The sequence below is a fragment of the Setaria viridis genome, chromosome 2 (assembly GCF_005286985.2).
Source record: "Setaria viridis chromosome 2, Setaria_viridis_v4.0, whole genome shotgun sequence".
In the NCBI taxonomy this organism is placed as follows: Eukaryota; Viridiplantae; Streptophyta; class Magnoliopsida; order Poales; family Poaceae; genus Setaria; species Setaria viridis.
This window is the reverse complement of record NC_048264.2, coordinates 10,941,805-10,953,920: the sequence shown is the minus strand read 5'-3', so window position 1 is coordinate 10,953,920 and position 12,116 is coordinate 10,941,805. Positions and strand designations below refer to the sequence as shown.

General features: G+C 42.8%; 3 protein-coding genes across 3 annotated transcripts; 2 read left to right on the top strand and 1 right to left on the bottom strand.

Annotated features, from left to right (window-relative positions):
* The first annotated feature begins 258 nt into the window (after positions 1-258).
* LOC117846418 (uncharacterized) lies at positions 259-1,942 on the top strand. Its single transcript, XM_034727576.2, has 5 exons — positions 259-267; positions 381-531; positions 610-833; positions 928-1,009; positions 1,102-1,942. The coding sequence occupies exons 1-5, from the start codon at positions 259-261 to the stop codon at positions 1,779-1,781; spliced, it is 1,146 nt and encodes a 381-aa protein (XP_034583467.1). The 3' UTR covers positions 1,782-1,942.
* Positions 1,943-3,712: 1,770 nt separating this feature from the next.
* Positions 3,713-4,452, bottom strand: LOC117845724 (uncharacterized). The gene has a single exon (XM_034726789.2). The coding sequence runs from the start codon at positions 4,200-4,202 to the stop codon at positions 3,864-3,866; it is 339 nt and encodes a 112-aa protein (XP_034582680.1). The 5' UTR covers positions 4,203-4,452; the 3' UTR covers positions 3,713-3,863.
* Positions 4,453-6,474: 2,022 nt separating this feature from the next.
* On the top strand, positions 6,475-7,866 carry LOC117842909 (uncharacterized). The gene is made up of 2 exons (XM_034723429.1): positions 6,475-7,181; positions 7,605-7,866. Exons 1-2 carry the CDS (start codon positions 6,475-6,477, stop codon positions 7,864-7,866), a joined length of 969 nt encoding a protein of 322 aa, XP_034579320.1.
* Positions 7,867-12,116: the final 4,250 nt, after the last annotated feature.

The following is a 12,116-nucleotide window of genomic DNA, read 5'->3' as shown; positions in this document are numbered from 1 at the left end:
CCTGCGTGACTGCGCCTGCGTTGGTGGTTTCCAGCAGAGCAAGGCGCGGGCAATGCAAGCAACCGATCGCGCCGCGCAGGCCCAAGCTCTCGCGCATGCGGCGCCACGGGCGTGGCACCCCCAGCGCTCTCCACGGCAACCCCCTAAAAACTCCATGTAGGTGTACCCACGCTTGCCAATATATATACATGTGTGTATCTCCAACTCCAAGCGTTGTCTAGCGTCCAAAGTAACTGCGCATACGAACAGCACCAGCCGATGGCTAAGGTATGATGAGCAGATAGAGAGAGATATGTTGTGTTATCTCTTTGTTGATGCAAGTGATTTCTCCTGAATTGCTGAATTCATTTGTAACATTCCACTGTTTTGATCTCACGTAGCGCCACTACGGAACGTATGCGCAGGGGACGAAGCCGGAGGGTGGCGATGGCACCGCCCCCAAGGCGGCCGGGGAGGAGGTGGTGATAAGGGCGCCGGTGCACTGCGACGGCTGCGGCCGGAAGCTGCGCCGCTCCCTGGAGCGCCTCGACTGTAACATACTCCTCTGCTTGAGCTGATGTGGTTGGCGATTTCATTTCTGAGCGCTTTTGTGGATTTGAATAATTGCAGGGGTTGGAGAGGTGAGCGTGGATTCCAACACCAACACGGTGGTCGTGAGAGGACCAAAGGTGGTGGAGAACCCGGCGGAGACTGTGAAGATCGTGGAGAAGAGGACCCGGAGGAAGGCGGTGCTGCTGAGCCCGGCGCCGGAGAAGCTGCCGCCGCCGGCTGTGAAGAAGACCAAGAAAGATGATGGGAACAAGGACATGTACGAGCTACCGGAAATTAACATGGTATATACAGACATGTCGTCCGAAAAAGCTCAATAATTAAGAGAAATCCTGTGGCTTAGTAAGTGATCTAACCTTTTGTTTGTTCCGTGACCAGAAAATGGTGGTGATATTGAGGATAAACTTGCACTGCGACGCCTGCTGCGAGGAGATCAAGCGGAGGATACTTCGAATCAAAGGTTTTGATCGAGATTTGTGTCAACAAGATGCTAATTGCATATGACATCACCTGGACAGTTGCTTACAGTATTTCATTCGATTCGTTGATCAGGTGTTGAGGACGCCGTGCCGCACCTGAAATCCTCGCAGGTGATGGTGAAGGGGGTGGTGGAGCCGGCGACGCTGGTCGGCTTCATCCGCAGCTGCACGGGGAGGAAAGCCGCCATCTTCAGGGCGGAGCCACTGGACCCGCTGCCAGCGCCAAAGTCACCACCACCGGAAGCCGAGACCAAGAAAGATGGCCCAACTGACAACACGGGAGAGAAGAAGGACGCGCAAGAGAACGGTAAGAACGAAGAGCCACGGGAGGAGGAGGAGAAGGGAGGAGGAGAGCCAGAGGAGGACAAGAAGAGGACGGGCGACGACGACCGCGCCGCCGCCGAGGAACTTCATCAGGAAGCCCATGCAGGTGAGGGTGAAAAGCACGCCGCCACCGGCGACGGGGTTGTGCTGGAGGACCAGAAGAAGGACGACCGCCTGTTCGCCGCTCCTCTCCCGGCCGGAGTCTTCACGGTGGCGCCTGAGACGATGGCCATCAGCAACGTCACCCCCTACCACCACTACTCCTACCCGTCATCGTACTATGCTTACGCGCACCCGTCTTATTATTACCAGTGCCAGTATCCGCAGCCGTATTACCCGGCGTACTCGTACGCTTGCGGCCATGGCATGTATGGGTATCCGCCGGAGGCGTTCACCGAGGAGAACCCAAACGCGTGCGCCATCGTTTGATGTGGTAAAGGGACAAGGAGCTTGTAATATATACTCCGTTCTTACATATATAACGTTTAGGACAAGAAACTTGTCCTAAACGTCATGTAGTTAGGATGGAGGTAGTACTTGCGTATATTCGGTCAATACTTAATGAATATATGTAATACTTCTTGAGGCTACAGTTATGGGGTGTTTGATACCAGGTGCTAAACTTTAGCCGTGTCATATCGGATGTTTGGATGCTAATTAGTAGGACTAAACATGAGCAAATTATAAAACTAATTGCAGAATCCCTATGCTAATTCGTAAGAAGAATCTATTAAGACTAATTAATCTATCGTTAGCAAATGGTTATTGTAGCATCACATTATCAAATCATGGACTAGTTAGGCTTAATAGATTCGTCTCGCGAATTAGACTCCATCTGTGCAATTAGTTTTATAATTAACCTATGTTTAATACTCCTAATTAGTATTCAAACATCCGATATGATAGGTGCTAAACTTTAGCACGTGGGAGTCCAACATACCCTTACGCGACACAACTACTTGTTACACTATGCCATCAGCCAACGATCTTAGCTTGCTCATGTGCCTCCATGGCTCTTTGCCTCTACGGGCAATTGGGCACCGGATCTAGCTGAACTACACAACTTCCTAGTAGTTTGCGCCGTCAGCCACCAGTGCTCTGCAGGTTGCCACCTGCAACACAGCAACATGCATGCATCATCATCCCAACAAGTTATACATGGCCCAAATAGAAGTAGTAGGTGTGGACAACCCAAATCCGTTTTGTGGTAGCTAGGATGCCACTAAAATTTCTTAACTGCTTTATTTATTTTAAAAAACTTAGCTCTGCATAGCAAAAATTTCCCAAAAGTTTGTTCCATTTACCCACCCATGGGCCATGGTTACACTAGTTCAGTGGAGAAGCTGGTACACGTATGCAGAAACGTGAGCAGTTCATACCTAGAAGCTAGGGCCCTAGTTATTATCCACACAAGTTCAAAGGTTCCGAAATGCACACATGGACGAGTATTTTCATAAATAAAACAAATGTGTTTGCCACCTACGTGAACAATGGTAGTGCTTTTCGTGCGGACCCTTACCCTCCCCCACCACCGATCCGAACGATGGTAGTACTTTTCATTCTGACTAGAGCTGTTTGTTTTCTAAATGGATCTTTTCATGCGGGCCCTTACCCTCCCCACCGATCCATTGTTGTGTTATTTGTTCGTGTTTCTTTATGGGCGCTGCTCATAATGTATCCGTAAATTAAAACACTCTGACAAATGCATATAGACTTTTGGTAAATTGTGAAACGAATACAGCCCTCTAGAAAATATACTTTGTTAGTGATTTTGGTTATTTGAGTGATAATACTTAATTTGTCTGTGAAGTATACGTTTTAGAAGGGTTTTATAGTTCTAAAGATGAATGAAAAGAAAACCACCAAAACCATGACAAAAATTGAAAGCAAACCAAGTAAAGTCCTTGAAGGCTCTACGCATGCCGGATTAAAAGAATTTGTTGAAGTGTGTAAAGTTACACACGACGGGCATTCCGATGGGGTTGAGATGTGAGCATTGGAGATTTGGAGTAATTTTTGCTAACATTAGACAACCAGCAGGCTTGAAGAATACAGTACTTCTCAATGTAAGAACACAATGTGTCACTGTCGTTTTGGAGCCACCGATAGCAACATATTAACATATTAATATAAAACAGAATCTACCGATAGTAGAATAAACAGAAGAACGGCCAGAAGCTGCTAGAAAACTAAACAAAAAAAAGGCTCGTTACCATGGTAATTAAATCACTCCATACTCCGGAACGCTTTCCTCCATCTAAAAAAAATCACTCCATACACTGTTCCATTTTTTCGAGAGAAAAAAGTAGGATAAACAGAAGAACCAACCAGAAGCAGCTAGAAAAATAAACAAGAGAACATGCACAAAGGCTCTTTACCATTTTATTTCTGTTATTGTTGATCTAGGGCAGCATGAAAAATCACTGTATATATAGAAAGTGAAAACAAAACACCAACACATATGATTACACCACCGTATACTACTGGAAAAAAAATTAAACGCATGGAAATTTAGTCTACGGGATCGGGCTTGGTGGAGTAGACGTGGACGCCGATGGCTACGACGACGATGGTGAGTATGCAGAAGTAGAGGATGGCGTGGACGAGGATGGAGAGTGCGCTGGTGCCCATGTTGCCGAACTCCACCACCCTGAACCTCGCCGGCAGCTGGAACAGGAACCCCGGCGACAGCAGGATGAACAGCACCACCGCCACGATGATCGGCCCCCAGTCCGTCGTCACCATCTCTCCCTCACGCACTGGTTGCTGTGTCCAAGGTACTCTGCTGGGTGGTGGGAGATTCATGTCGCCGCTCCGGCAGGGAGAGGCAGGCAATAAGCTAGCGTCCATGGAATGCCATCCTTGGGAATGAAGCAAGGAACCGAAAGGCGCGGCGGCAGAAAGAGAAAGGCGAGTGATCAGAGCAGCTTTGCTCGTGAAGGGCGATGACTAGCTCTCAACTTTGACACAGGTGGCCAGTTTGCCGGCCGCTTTAGCTTTCTGGCCGCCGGTAGCACGGAAGAGATCTCGTCAGGCATCCTGTTTTTTTTTTGTTTTCTTTTTTTTGCATATATATAAGTTCATTTCCGTGGGCAAAGAGAATCAGCAACACACAAGTGAAAAGGGAGCATCCATTTATTTGCAGCTCAATTTGCGCAAACAAATTTAGCAGGATCACGATGTGCATTGCATTTCGATATACCCCTGCAGGATCAAGCTGACAAAATATGATCAAGCGTCTAGAGAGGAGCTCACAGTGTATGCAGGGCTGAGGAAAAATTAGTCTAGTTAGCAACATGATGTCTACTTCTACTGTTAAAAAGAATAACGTGAAGCGTTTTCCGAGCACCCAAATCATCATGCTGAGGTGGTGACTTCATGTGGATCTCTCCAAGCTTGGGTGCCTAACTCCTACAGCGGCTCCGGCCAGCCAACCGACGGCGGTCTCCCCCGTACCCAATCCAGATCAAAAGTGGCTGTGACAGAGTCGCTGGCACGTTTACTGTCCAAAATATGGCACGAGAGAAATTTTCATCTAATATATGCTCTTAAGTCATAAGAAATGAAAAATGACCTGGTGGCAAAAGGAATGTTGCAGTGTTGCTGGTAACATAATAAATCCCTAAAAACACGTGATCCCTAAGTGGTGAGTAGCCATTTTTTCAACAGGAAGATCTCTTTTTGAACTAAGCGTCATAAATGGTCATTTATATTTATGCCACTTAAAACTGTTAGAAACACTATAATCAGGATGTACTAGAGACCTTATATATGGATGTATACAGCTTATGAATAAGAACCATAAACCAGTTATATTGTGCAGATACTTTTTAAGAGGATATTTTACAATGGTTGGAAAAAAACTACTTTTAAATTAGGAAAACAGTATACAAATTTTAAATCTAGACAATTCAGATACTTTATATCAGCATGGATTTATGTAAATATTGAGAAATGATAGACTAATAATAGTGTCCTGTACCTACTCTCCAGCATTGTTTCTAACGCAACAAAAAAGAAAATGGTAACAAAATATTGTGCTCACGCAAGATCTGCGGATGGGAATGTGTGGGTGAAATTATCCCGCTTAAACCAACCATTCCATATTTGCATGTAACTTCCTTTCACTCATTCCATTTTGTTGATCTGGTTTTTTTTTCTGTTTCAATCTTCTTTTTCTTGGCTGCATCTTTTGTTTCCCCAAAATTTCAGGCGTGAAACTGAGCTGAGTATTGTAGGGGGCTGAAGAGGTAACATGATTTGTAATCCTTAGTTTACGCCTTCTTGTTTCCTTTCCTTTAATTTCTTAGTAAAATGTTGTTTTGATTTCCATGGTTTAAATGTTGTAAAGATTGATTGATAGATCGCGGGGGAAGCTAAAAAGTAAAGAGATACCCGGGACCAAGCTAGTGATGGCCATTTAAGTTGAGTGCTTCTTGTGAATGTGGTACGCCATTTAATTGTTGTTGCAACCAAATTAAAAGGTTCAAATGTTCTTTATAATATTTACAGGCAGTCCGCGTCTGTATCTATTTGTTTTGTTGATTTCACTTTTCCCTGGAACCTGTTCACAAGAGGTCATGAAACTGTACTTTTTCCAGAAAAGAACAACAAATCTGAAACCATGAAAGGTGTGCTTTTTTCTTCTCTAGTTTTGCAAGACTCTTGGAAGTCAGAATCATGAAGAATCATAGAACATGGCGATTCTTTCCATATATCTACAACATTAACAAGTGCAATCTAGCTAGAGAGATCTCAACAAATCATTGATGAGAGATTTTACAAGTTTTTTCATTCACAGCAGAAAACAAAATAATATATGACCAGAGCTTAGTAAATTTTTTGAAATAACTCAGATGTTGTTTGTGTTTTGTTGTAAAAAAAAATACTGTCTTCTTTTAGTGGAATTCTTTGTGCTCACTTATTCAACTGTGTAGGAGTAAATAACTGAACAATAGTCAGACATCATTGGAAGGAGATACTGTTTACAGTTAGAAGCTCACAATATGTTAAGGTTTATAATTAATAATCACATCAGCAGGAGACTTGAGTTTATGTTTGTTTCATTTGCCAGGAACAATCACCAAAGACAGATATCAAGAAGTTGTCTTGATACCACACAATGGTCCATCAGGAGGAAGACCAAAATAGAGGACAAGCGAGCACCAGTCCTGCTGTTACCCCTGCCGAAACTGATAACCAAACACCAGCAGACAAGTTCGACAAGAAGGAATCAAGCTCCTCATCTTCTGCTTCATCAGAAAACATAGATGAGGATGATTTCTTTCAGATAGAGGGTCCAATACTAGGCAGCACAATATCGTTCAGTCATAATGCAGCAATTACAGAACAGAGCGGTTCATCTTCAAATCCTGAAAGTCATGCACCCACTGACCCAAAGCAGTCACCACGGGTGCAGGCCATGTCTAGAGCACCGGATGAGTGTCCAGACCCTAAAAGAATCCCATCATCCGTCTTTGCAAGGTCAAAATCGACGAAGCCGACGGACTGGAGCGTGACATCAAATGAATCTCTCTTTAGCATCAACGTTGGGAACGCGAGCTTTTCAAAGGACCATTTCTTCTTGTATGGCAAATCAGGTGAAATGGGCAACCCCAATGACCCATTGGCGCCACTGCCGCCATTGCCAAGGCCGAGCACCAGCTCTAGCCCTATTAGAAGTGAGGGCGCCAAGACAACCGTACAGGCCAGTGCAAAACTGAAGCCTGCTACCAAGGAAGGGGACCAAGATGGGGATGACAAGACTGATTACAACCATAGCCTGTCACACCGTTCTGATGCTAGCACAACAAGCTTCGCATTCCCAATGTATGATCTCTCTGCGCATTCTATTCCCTCACAAGTTTTACTATACAAGTTTTCAATGCTCCAGGTGTTTCATCAAGGCATCTAGGTATAGGGTTTTAAACGTGAAACAGTTAATTAACTGAATACTGACAAGTGCCTTCTAGTAATTCTCTATTTTCAGGTTTCGGTAGAGCATACAATAACCAATCTCTCTAATACTAAATGGACTATCTGCAAAGTTCAGATATAACATTACTAAAGAGCACATTATAGGATTTAAAAAAAACTAAGGAGCATATTATAATACTTTGGTGAAAGATGCAACCAATGATTTTTTTCTCACGACCGTGCTTAGCACATTTTTCATTGAGAGGAAGGATGTAGCCAATGGTTCAAAACCAAATGTGGCAAGTATTTCTTCCTAATTAGTTGCAATTTCTTCAGATTGGCAGGCGGTGATGTGAAAAATAGTGGATCCATGAAAGATGACTCTTCTGAGCTTGCCCGGCAAAGCACATCGCAACTGTCCCAGCAGGCAGAGCCTGTTGTTGAGCAGGAAGCTCCAAAAGTTGAAGCCGAGGTACCGGAAGCTGAACAAGCCCCAGAACCAGCACCGCCATCAACGTCGGCGGCAGAACCAACACCACAACCATCAGCCCCAGCAAAATGGTTTCCTTGCTGTTCTTGCTGTCCATTCTGTTGCTGAGGGATCCAATTCCCTCTCTATGAGCCTTGTTGAGTTTGTGAAGTAGAAGAAGGCCCGATGGCGGCAATAAGCTTAAAGTAGTAACTGAGATCGAAAGGAACAACAATCAACCTATTTACTTGCTCTGAGTTGTGTAGATTACAGCAATAGATGTACACTGTTACTTTTCTTTTGTTACAGTATGAAGGTAGCTAGCTACAAGAGAATGTGGTGCTACGACATTTTCATTTGCCTCAATTTGCACTCAGCTTTAAGCGGAAGATGTTTTCAAATTGTTCGGCTTAATGTGGTACCAAGTAATAATAAACTTTATTTTTTTCAACTAAACAAGTAAGAGAGCTATTTTAGCGAAATCATGCATTTTCATTCAAAAATTTAACGAAACTATTTGACTGAATTGCTATTTTTCTTTAGTTTACATGATTTAATTTAGAAATGTACGATTCTTTTGCAAGGATAAAATGTATGATTAACATAAAGATTTTGATTCATCATCACTACAACCATATTATAAATAGTCCATCAAACGAGCAGAGCTGGTGCACAAGTGAGATATAAGTTGAATAGGAGAAACTTTGTCATAATGCACCAAGAATGAACCCTCATACGAACCTACTCTTTAATCTATCTATTATAGCACCACATAACCGTGAAAATTCTTTCTCCATGTGGTTGAGGTGGAGACACACAAGTTAGTTACAAGACACGACTCGTGGAAATACTTAGTTTGGGGTAACGTATTATGTGAGAAACATGACTAAGCTAAACTGTTGAAAGCACTCTAAATAAAATGTTGAAAATTTTTATTCAAAGGTAATATATGTTGGGAATGTGATAAAAAACTTCATGTTCAAACTCAATTTGGACGAAGGATACAAAATGAGAAAAATCAGATAAATACTAGTTTAATTTCAACATGGCTCATTTTGTTGTTTGTTAATTTCATACCTTTCAAAAGAAATCAATTTTGGTCTTGAAATAATTATATGGCAGCATAATGTGTCACTTCCAATGTATTTTTAAATAACAGCATAATGCTGCTGAAGTGCTTTCTTTTTATTTCACAAATTCGGTGCTTTCCACCTAACCTTTTTTTAGTTTATGGGCGGAAAGAGACTAAGTAAAACAAGACAAAGTATAGTAAAATAATACAATTAACATTTGGGCTTATTATGGGAATCGGACGAAGTCCTTCTTGTCCCCATCTTAGTGGCATAAAACCTAGAATGTGACCATGTTTGAGTTTAGGAAAATTTATCATGGAACAAGGAACGGGGACAACCGGGAACATCATCCCAAAAGCTGATGGAATGCCCATCCACTACATCTCGGATATGGACAGCAAGAGTAAGAGTACTAGAGCTGCAACACCTTGCGCTTGGTCCAACGAATCAGGACTTTATATCCAAAGTCTCCAAAGACTTCTTGCTCTTGTAATTTAGTAACCAGCTAAGCTGCCGTCTAGCTGGGAGTCTGAAATGTTCTTTATTTCAAAACATCGTTCCAATTGTGCTTGGCCCGTATTGCACCTCCCCTTTTGTACCATGGTTTCTTAAAGTCCTCGTTCCTCGTTCCCAATGTTCCTAGAACATGGCTACTACGACCCACATGATGATGCCACAAAATATTTGAAGGATTGCTTTCGCTTTTGAGGTGTGTTTTTTGATTGCTTCATATGTTGCAGATGAACGGTAACATAGCGCCATCCATAAGGATGATAAAAAGTTAAATGTCTTGACAACCAAAATGGCTACAATAATATCAATTTGGTTCGTTTTGTAAAAGAAACATGATTAAGTTTCCTAATATCAAATAAAGTGGGATAGTGTAACATATTATGTGAGAAACATGATTAAGTTAAACCGTTGAAAGTACTGATACATAAAATGTAGAAGTGTAGGATCGAGGAGGCCGACTAGAGGGGGTGAATAGTCGGTCCTAAAAATTCTGACAAGGCTTAGCCAATAAAGATATAGAATAAAAACGATCGGCTAAAACATGACTACACCCCCAAAATTCAAAGTCTCAACTATGTGCAACAACACCCTATGTCTAGATCAAGGTTTGCAATCCTAGGATGACAAGCAAGCAATTCAAGTTCATCTAGTGATGTAAATTGCTTGAAAGTAATTGCAAAAGTAAATAAGCTCAAGTAGACAAACCACAATGGAGAGATCGAATTTTTTTTCCGTGGTCTCAGTGACTTGCCGGTCACCCTAATTCACGTTAAGGTGGATTCAATGTTCCAACCGCACCTCTATCAAGACTCCGCTTGATCTTGAGCCGGCTTAGATCAAAGAACCACTCCACACCTCGATTCCACTAGAATTGCTCTTCACCACTCCGGTGAGGTGAGCACAATGCCTCTCATAAGCACACCAAGCCTTCTCACAAGCTTCTCTTGAGAAGATCACCGGATCATAGCACAACCACGCCGTCTAGGTGTCGGCAAACACCAATACTAATAAGTCAAAACACACTTGACCCTCCACCAAGTGTCTAAAGCTCAATCTCTTATGCAAATGCACTTGAATCTTGCCTCTCACCCTCTCTTATGTGCAACACATGCACAAACTCATGGGGAGGACTTGCACAAGCTCAAGAATGCTCAAATGGATGCCTAACCCCTTGCCAAACACATAGGAAACCGGGTATATATAGGCCAACCCTCCAAAACTAGCCATTACATTCAAGCAGCCTGAAATGCTTTGTTTCCACGGACCGTCTACCGTTCAAACCCAATGGCTATATTATCAATAAATGCATCTTGAAGTTGACCATTGTAGAGTTGGCGAACCATCCGCCCTTACAGGGGCAGACCGTCCGCATTTCATCATTCCAAAACACACAGACGGGCCATGGACATGTCTAGACTTTGTTCAACCTCGAAATCTATACCGGCGCACCGCCCGCTGTTCATTTCTATCTTGAACACAGAATCAACATGTTACTATCCAGCTTCAAAATCGATACTGGCGGACCGTCCGCCACCTCCATGGCGGACTGTCCGTGGGTCCATTTTCAGCATAAGTGAAGCTTGGTAAAACGGCCATAACTTTTAGCTCCGATGTCCAAATTAGGTGATCTTGAACTCTATGGAAAGCTTATTCAGAGGGCTACACATGCTAACTAAATGTTTGACCCAAAACACATTGTATCAAAGCAGAATTGCAATCCAAGATGCACAATAAACCGTTACCATCAACCACTCACTAAGCGACTTTATCAAACTACCGGTTCCAAGCCAAGACTAGTATGCATATCCAAAATTGAGCTTTTCAACACCTAGTAAAGACTCAAGTATTATCAAGACCCCTCTTAATAGTATGGCATTCTATCTTATCAACCGGTCTTTTCTCCACTAATCACCGAGACCGGCAAAATAAAAGGCCCTACATTTCATACCTTTGCCTTGAGCAAATCCACTTGGGTATAGCTTGATGCTAATATGCATATTATGTCCATTACCATCATTTCTTCAGGGCACTTGATGTTCATCAACACATAGACTCTGTCCATTTCATCTCATCATATACACTTGATGTCGGTCAACACATGATTTCCATCTTCTAACTTCTCACCACATCATTTGACTCTCATCAACACATGATGATCCTTCATTTTCATTTCTTCAAGCTATATGACTACTTATCTTCTTACATTCTTCATATGATTGATGCGGATCACTCATAGCTTCATATGGCCTCTCATGGTACATTGGTTCCAAGCCTTTACTCGCCCTTCACCACTGCCTTGGTCCATCGACGCCAAGCCTCTTGCTTGCTCTTTGCTTGCTCTTCACCCTTGCATGGTCCATCGCAATTGAGTTTTGGTTGCCCTTCACCATCTTGCCACGTGAAACCACTTGTTTTCCCACATCTTCAGTGTACTCACTTTCTCATTCACTTCATTCAACATCATATACTTGTTGATCACAAAATCTTCATGCCCATGCTTTTGATCTCCATCAACTCATGATATTCATATTTCTTCACACCTTCTCAATGACTATCCATCGACACATGATGTCTTGTTGTCATCAATCACAACCTCAACTTGTTGCTCCTCGACCAATGAGCTATCAACCCTTATCTTGATGCCGGAACTCAACCTAATATATCAACTCATGGAAATAGTTAGTCTTACTACATCCGGGTGTCATTAATCACCAAAACTCACCAAAGCACAATGCTTAGGGTCCTAGATCCTTCAAGAAGTCTTTTTGTTAAAGGTACTATATGCCGGATTGG